General features: G+C 36.7%; 1 protein-coding gene across 1 annotated transcript in view; it reads right to left on the bottom strand.

Annotated features, from left to right (window-relative positions):
• Positions 1-9,084, bottom strand: part of ATP8A1 (ATPase phospholipid transporting 8A1) — a 216,192-nt gene that overhangs the window by 13,276 nt on the left and 193,832 nt on the right. The window contains exons 34-35 of the mRNA XM_019525855.1: positions 4,303-4,391; positions 3,794-3,886 (exon numbers count right to left, since the gene is read on the bottom strand). Of these exons, the coding sequence (XP_019381400.1) occupies positions 3,794-3,886; positions 4,303-4,391 (182 nt within the window). The remainder of the gene's footprint in view (positions 1-3,793; positions 3,887-4,302; positions 4,392-9,084) is intronic.

The raw sequence follows: 9,084 nt of genomic DNA on the forward strand, positions 1-9,084 counted from the left end.
GGGGCAGATGCCTCTACTGGCTGTGCAGTCCCCATCCAGGTCTGGCAGATGCGCATCAGGTCACAGCCAGGCAGCAGCCCCCACTGCCAGACTGCTGCAGTGGGTAGAGTGTGCAGGGAATTCTCAGAGCTGCTTCAGCAATCCAGCTGGCACAAGGGGTAATGTCCCCAAGTACCAACTGGCTGGGCCGCTGAAGCACCTGAGAGCAAGTAGCCCTGAGCTACTTGACAGGGTAGCTTTTTGTACTGATGGGGCCAGGACAGGGCAGCTTTTTATACTGCTGGCCCCGGGCTCTAGCTCCCTCTGCCTGCAGATCCGGGAGAAGTCAGGCAGGGTTATTTTGCACCAAGTGACACAATTTGCCCCACACCAAAGTGTATGGCTAGGCATGTGCGCCGAGGCAAAAAGCACTGGCTCAAATTTGCACCGCTTTTTATCTGAGCTGCTGCAAGCACGCATGCCTGCACGTGTGGACGTGCCTGCTGAGGCTGTAGTTCATCTCATCTTCCAGGTCATTAATGAAGATATCGAACAAAATTGGGCTCAGGCCTGACCTCTGGGGTACTCTATTTGATACCAGCTGCCAACTGATCACTCCCCGTTGAGCCTGATGATCTAGCCAGCTTTCTATTCACCATACAGTCCATTCATCCAACCCACTCTTCCTTAGCTTGCTTGCAAAAATGCTGTTGGAGACCAGTATCAAAAGCCTTTGCATACTGAGACTGCAAAAAACAACAATTCTACAAGAAAAAGTGTTCATAGAGAAGCAGAGCTGGAAGGAACCTTTAGACGTTATATCTAACCCCAACCAGAGGCAGGATTATCCCTATCCAAATCATCCTGTACAGATCCACTCTCTAACCTATTAGTAAAATTAGTCAACCTGAACACAACCACAAGGCATAACACCTTAAAGCAGCAGGACAATGGTGGCCAATGTCCTGCTGCTGGCAAGGGTTGTTAAAAATACACTCAAGAACTCCTTTCATATTTTAGGCTCCCACAGGATCCTTCAGTCAGTAATGTTAAAATATGAAACTACACTCTTAGTTAGACATGTGAGTATATGGCACTTGTATCATCTTGTAAACTAACTCTTAAAAAACATTTATTCAAATAAATACGTCTGGTTGATAAAATATGACAGTCTGTACTGAACATACTGTGTAAGTGCAACAAAGAGAAGTGAAATGATTAATGTTATTAGAATATCTAAACTGTCAACATATCAATTAACATCTGATTGTGATAATTAACATTCAAAAAGAGGGTCAAATTTTGACCTACTGGTACTCAAGAGGCAATTATTTTAGTTTGTGTAAGGTAAATCTTCAGATGGAGGAAGTATGTTCCTCAGCTCTTCCCCCTGATGTTTTAGTTTGTTCCAGACCAGGCAGTGCTTCTCATCCCCTTAGACTTTGTGCTTAGAATTAATTTTGAAGTTAATGTGAACCAACCCATTTTTTCTATTACACTAAAGCAGAGTATTAAAGTACTCAGATGCATCTCAAGTGTCTAGTGAAAGTTTAGTAGTCTGGAGGTATTAAGCCCTAGAGTGAAAAATCTTGTAAAAGGTTATTTTCAAAGAAACAACATCCCCATTTTTTTATTAATTTCTTGCAACCAAGACTATTAACATTGGTTTTATCCCAGATGTTTGGTCTGTATAAGTTATGGATAAACAATTAAATTGCCATAAAGTAAATGGGGATGTAAACTTACTGTGGAGCAGCTGATGTATGGCAAGTGTCCATCAGTTAGCTCTTACATAACTTAAACTAAAAGTTAAATTTGGACAACTTAGCTCTGTTTTATTCAGGAGTTAGCTGTCTCAGTAGAACATTCATTTATTGTAAGGTAGGAGCAGGCAGATGAACAGTTACCATGTTAGCTTCTTTGCCTAAATCCATGCTCCTCATTAACTCACTGCAATTTGATTGTTTGTCCATATCCAGAAGAGACTCATTATTGGTAATTGTAACAGTCTAGTATAAATCTCTTGAAAAACTTTCTTAAGGCCAGAATATTTCTGACTCCTGTTTTCTTGAATGGATAATTTCGTCTGCATGGAGGGAAGTTGCAGAGGTATTTTGGAAGTAGATGATAATATAGGGATTAACTCTGCAACCTGAATTGAGGTACTGAAAAAAAAAAGGACCTGAGACCTTTAAATACTAAAACCCAGATGCTTAGAGATATTTAGGTGTCCTATTCCATGGAGTTCAATGGGAGTTAGGTGCCTATACCTTTCAGGGCACAAATCTTGTTTGGAGGATGCATGCATGTCCTAGCAGTGAATAAAATAATTGAAAAGCTTTTTCATGATGTGCTATGTACTATTATGTACTAATGCAAGGCTTGCAGACAGATAGGGCTGTGAAGTAGTTCCATAGTGCTCCAATAATTCATGACTCATTCAGTGCTAAAATAAAATCTTGCAAAAGCATTATCTGAGTAATCAGAAGCAACTCCAAGTAAAAATATCAGAAATAGTTCTGGACAGAGAACATCTGTACTGCTTTTTTGGTACTCTTGAATGTATTGTCAAGATGGAAGGCCCAGTACACCCACTCCCAAGTTACTAGGCACCAACTGAGAAATAGTGCCTCTTTCCTGAGGGTACCCCAGCCACTATCTCAAGCAGAAATCTTGATAGCAGTGGTAGAAGGCTGGCAAGATGCTGCCTCGTGTGTTTGGCATATGCAGAGTAACAGAGGACATGCTTCTCAATAATACCTTCAAAGAGTACCATGGAAGAAGTATAAGTATAATCAGGGAAGACCTTGTTGAATGCAAGGGAGAGAAAAACTCTCCAGCAAAACATCACTTAACATCAATGTACTTAGAGTAAAATGTACAGATTCACCTGAGCTCTAACGACTAACTTGGATGGAAATTCAGTATAATGGAGATGTGTGTGTTTTTCAGACAAGTGAACTGAAATACAGAAGAGGGTTTAGAGAGTCAAGAGCTTCAGAGGCACACCGATTTGCTCTCTCTCAAACCCACTGAGGAGATACGCCTTTCATCATTCTTCTTGCTACAAAAGCAAAATGTTTTGGTGTGTTCTTTTCAAAGTCATCACTATAACTCTTTGCCATCCTTCTACAAAGTTGAATGAGCTTTCATTTCTTCAGCTATCCTATTTAGTCCTTCCTACTTTTCAGTGTTATATGCCTGGTACATGGAAGAACTTGTGTAAGAGTTTTGTAGGAAGTTTTATGTCTCAACAGCTTTAGGTTTATCCTCTATATTTTGCTTTACTTGACTAAGTACACAAAGACAGACAGGTTTTCTGGACTGCTTTGTTACTCTTTGTTTAATGTCAGTAAACTGTGAAGATACTATGCTGTTTTCCTTCAGGCCACGTACCCAACTGAAAGACTTTCAATACAGTTTAAACACCTGCTTAGGCAGTTTATAAACATTTTTGCAAATGAACCAAGCTCAAACTTGTTTTCTATCAATTGGTAGAACAAGGTTTTACAAGTTTGTTAATATTTAGTTTACCCCACAATGGACAGAGCAACCAGAAATGAATAACCTGTGTTGAAAATATGCCATTAGGTCCTGATTCTTCAGAAAGATGCACATCAGTATCAGTAGGCATGTACACAGCCTCATGAACTTTAATGGGACCTCAGTGCAGGTGTCAGTTTGCTTGCATCTTATTTCAAGAAAAAGCTAGTATCAAGAACTCAAAGTTCTTGATGTGTTGTGGTTGTGAACATTCGACAGCGAGATTTAAAAATTTAAGAAAATAATTACAGATATACTTCTTTTACAGTACCTCTTGCCATGTACAACTGCTCCTGGATCTTGAGACTTTGCTTCTAATTCCTGAACTTCATCTACTAGAGTCTTAAAAATAGCTCTCTTGATTCTGCAATACAAAACACTTTCAGATACTCTCTTGCTGAAACTGACAGCCTTTATTACTTAAAGAATTGGAAAAAGAAATATTTATGTACAAATCCATTTTTGCCATGTGATTTCAAATTAAATCTTCAAAGACATTAAGCATTAAGAGCTGTCAATCTAAATACACTTTGTCAGCTGTTGGGGAAATTACAAATAAAAGACGACACTTAGTTTATAAATTAAGAGTGCCAATTACTCACACCATTTAGAGCATTAAAAACATACATTTATGGTTAAGACTGAAAATGACAAGGTGAGCTATAGTTTACCAGAATCAAATAAATGCTTCAATTGTTTTTTAAGCCAATTAATATTTAGAAAACATTAATATTTACAGTCCATGCTTTCTCCTATAAACTTTAAGAGTTATGTACTTACACTTTGTATATTACATCAAAGAGCAAAGCTGTCATAGGTATACATAAAAGACCCATCCAAAACATTCCAGAGCTGAACATCATAGCTGCCTGGTGAGATAAAACACAAGAGATTGTATTATTATGAAAAGAAATAGCAAAACTTAAGAATTCTCAGCATTTTCTTGGTTCAAAGTATAGCAATCAAGTTTTTCAGTACTTTGCTGAGATCTACAACGTAACATAAAAGTTACTGAGCACCATTCTGAAAACTCTTATCCTCAGTAGAAGTCTGCTAGCAGACAATAAACACTTACATTAAAAATTTATTTAACACTCATATAGTTTAGTTCCTTAAAGATAGTGCTTCACACCACTTCATTGCTAATGAACAATTTTATGGAAGCGAGACTTCAAAAATATTAAAAATATTGCTAAATCTTTGAGAAAATGTTCTAAGAACAGTAACTCCCATTTACCATCAACCATAATATGAGATAATAAATACTTAGAGAAATGTTTCTTTAAAAGTGTTTTGTAATACAGCTCACATCACTGAAGTGTATTATTTCTCAAATGAGCCTACTATAGCAGAGACTACTTAAGGAATTGTTTGTGATTCAGAACTTCAAAAATAAGGATAAATTACGCACTCTCTCTGCAATTCTGTAATTCTCTAATATATTCATATCTAAAAATCTTTTAAGCAATAAAGAATATTAGTGCAAGGTAAAATACTTCTTGAAATATACTTCTTTGGCTTTTAGTTAAGGTGTGTAATTTTATCCTCTATTTTTTTTTTTTTTTTTTTAAACCGTCACTGGGGGGAAATCAGTTTCTCCTGTCCATCTTACTTTACTTGGTTTTGCACACCTGTTAAAACTAAGGCCAAAACAAATAATATCCTCCATGTAAATTACTATAAAGGATATTAAAATAACTTCAGCCTGCCTTTGTAATTCATGCCAAGCAGCTACATCAGAGGTATTAGTTGGAAGGAAAATGACCTGTGATTAATAAATTACTGTGTCAGTTTGTTGTCATTATAATATTAAAATGCCTTTGTAATATAATTAGATTACACAGATTAAGAGTAACTGGTATAGCATGACAACATCTGAATACTTTTGTTTCATTTCCCAGTGTTTAATTTCTTCTACAGGTTAAAACTGCAATACCCAATTAAGAAAAAAAACCCTAAAAAGGAGACAAGCAAATATTGTCAAGAAACTGAAAGACTATTTTTGGTGACACATAAATGAACATTTGTTTCAAAACAGCATGTGGTACATTACCCATGAAATGAAGAAGTGATAGTTTCCACAAAATTTCATTACAACAGTTGATGAATATAGCCATTTACTTTACTTTTCAGAATGCATGCAGATGTGAAGAGTCTTTAGAAAACTTTTTAGTTAGACTGCTATTCAGTAAACATCTTTTCTCCACACACCTTCCTGTACATTCACATTTTATACTCAAAGTAACCATTAAAAGGCAAAAACGCTGCTTTTATTTTAGGGTTTTTTAGTGAAAATAATTACCACAAAAACATTTATAAACACTGAAGAGAATTAAAATTAACATCATGATTAACAGCTGCAATAGAAAATTCTTTACTCTTCTGTTCCAAGAATGTATACACATAAAAATCACTATATAAAGCAAAACATGACCTTCAACATGCTTGATGACGCATTCAATTCTTAAAACCACTGCAAACAGGATATGCTTATCAAAAGTATATTTTGCCAGCACTTTTACAGTTAAGTAGTAATTATATAGATCCATGGTTTCCTAAAAAGCAGAGGAAAAACACCACAGACGTGATCTAGATCTGGCCCTTACTTTTTATTACTAATTTTAACAACATTTTTAGCTTAGGGAGATTGAGCAAAAGCTATCCTTGCATCAGCCACCCTGTATTAAATGTTTGCTAGTGAAACAGCAAAAGTGATAATGTAGGTCTTAGGATGTTAATTCTGACCATTGTAATGCTAACTATGAATGAAGGAACAACTGGCGCCTACTATTCAGTCCATCCAGCCTTTGGCTTTACAAATGAACAACATGAATTGAGAAAAAAAGTTTTTCTGCGTCATATTTGAAAGCCTGTCAGATTTTTTCTTCTTTTGCAGAGTTAATCCAAACCTAAAAGATTTAAAGCCGACATTCGCATTAAAGACAGAGGGCCTCTTTGTATTTTTTGGATGAAGAGGGAAAAAATAAAATCCCACAGAGGTATTTCCTTCCTTTCTGTACAAGAAAGCTCCCCCTCACTCTGTAGAAACCATTTTTGTTTCTAACTTTTCACATCTCTTTACACATAGGCAGGTCATCTGGGAAATGGCAAACCAATCCTTTTCAGACAATGGCCCTAACAGGAGCAGCCTGTTCTGGGGATGGACTCTGGCTGCCTCTGTTTGCGGTTTACAAATTGTTCCTAATGTGAGAGATTTGTGGTCAATGCCAAGTTTTTCCCTTTTAGGCCTTGTGAAACCAAATGGAATCTGCCACAAAAGTGGCTCTCAGGGGAATTCAGAAATAATCCAAAATGAGAGTTGGACAGCCTATTAAACTGTAGGACTAATAGGTCCTGGGGGAGGAGGTAGGGAGGAAATAACTTGTTGTCTATGTAGCAGGGTCCTCCTCAATATTAAGATTTTCTAAGATGAATTAGAATAGCTACGAGTAGCTTTAAATAGTAGGTTTGTTGATTTTTTCTTGATGCTATTTTCTAAGAAAAAATACTAAGTACAGTGGCTACTTACCTTTTCAATTCACTAGCACTGAATAAAAGCCTTGACAACAGAATATTTACAAAACGCTGATAGAAATATTCTATCAGATTATTGGATATAAAACTGAACTTCACAGGTAAGACTAGCCCTTTTTTCTTTTCTATATGAAGGATTCTGCAGATACATTTAGATGCATCATTTTTAAGGATGAGAGTATCCTTTCAGAAAGCAAGCAGGCAAAGATGGAAAGGGCAATAAAACCACTCTATGGAAAGGTTTACAAACCTTTCTGTTATATCTAATATAGAGATCATCTAGGCATATATCCTCTTCACATCACTGTACTGGTATATGAATGCTTTTGAAACATTTAATCAAAATAACATATGTTTCTCCTCTCTTTCTTCTCATCCTATTGAGAAGCAGCTTGATTAATTCATTTTTATGTGCTTTTAAAGAACACAACAAAGGCAAAGTGAGGTTGAAAAGAGTTTTTCACTGAATGAAATTAGGTCATTTCTATTTCTTGATAGAGAACGCTGTAGTATGTCTTATTCTTTGTATTATTTACTGTCCTTTGTATTATTTATTTTCCTGAAAAAGTCAAAAGAAAACAAAACAATAGGTATACAACACGTAGTCAGTTTTTAAGTGGAAGCAACACTAGGAATGCCCTGGCAGTCATTACTATATAGGTGAAGAAGGTAGCAGATGAAGGTAACTATGAAACGGTAAGATTGCCTAAGTAAGAGTGCCTGGATTTTCTCTGCAGTTAATAAATGCAAACAGTATTGGAAACTGTCAGCACTTACACTTAAAACTATTTCGAAATGTGATTTAAAGACAGGTAGACAACTAGAATTAAGACGCCAGTTGTAGGTACCATTCACAAACACCCACCAGCTGATATAGAGTGAGTTTTATGTTTGGGTAAAGATTAAGAAAGACGCAGGATGTTGAGTAAGAAATGGTGCTTAACTAGCAGGTGTTTTGTAGGGGTTTTAGCAAAGTTACTGATCTAGATTGCGGAAACTAATTTCCACTTCCCAAAAGGAATAATTATATATTCACTGTGCCAGAGGGAAAGAGTTAGGCATAAAGCTAAAGCCAAACAGTGAAAGGTTGAAGTGGTGATACACTTCAGGGCAGTGTACAAGTTGAAACTACAGAGTGGGAACTTCAGGATGGTAGGGCCTATTTGGAGAGATGACATGTCCTTATGAGCCAACTGGGCCTTTGTAGTACACTGACATTAATGGATAGGGCCCTTGTAGCCTAGGTATTGGGAACCATGGTGAAAGGCTGAGAACGGAGATGAGAGCAAATATCTAGAGAATTAGTGGCAATGGTTTGGGAGCAGTTTGATACTAGGTATACTAGGGGTCCCAGGGAAATGGAAGTAGACAAAGTAGCATTTTAGGTTCTGCATTGTAAGTAGGATTTATAAATCGGAACATATTGCATAATAGTATCTTAATTCTGACTCTCAATACATTTGTTTATACATAAAATTTAAGGTTTTAAGTATATCAGAATATTGTAGTCTCACAATACTCTGAAACATGCATATTCTTTTGCTAAACAAGAAAATATTTAACATATCCACTCATAAACCTTCTCAATCACAGAATATCCTTGCTCTCGCACAACTTTCTGTGGCAAAGTTTTTCACATGCGTTGATGAAAAAGTGCTTAAGAAGCTAGCATGTACTACAACACTGGAGGCCAACTTTTCTGATAGGTGAACCACAGATTAAGCCCCCTGCCCTCCCTAAATGCCATTCCAATCCCCTTTCCCCTGTCTGATCCGCTGCTGCTCCCTGCCCCTTCCCTAATCTACTACATGCCACACATCCAGACTGTGCATTTGCCCAGGAACACAGCTATATTGCTATTTATAAAAAGAAGTGATACACAGGAATGTTTAGATTTACTTCCAGAGTTTTCTAGTTAATCTTTATCATAAAACTAATATTTTCTATTTGAATTCATGGGAAAGACTTCATTTCAAAACTAAAGCAAAGAGTTTCATAGTTAGCAGGGTCGGAAGGGACCTGAGCAGA

Source organism: Gavialis gangeticus, unplaced genomic scaffold (assembly GCF_001723915.1).
Source record: "Gavialis gangeticus isolate Ggan-Ray unplaced genomic scaffold, GavGan_comp1, whole genome shotgun sequence".
Lineage (NCBI taxonomy): Eukaryota > Metazoa > Chordata > Crocodylia > Gavialidae > Gavialis > Gavialis gangeticus.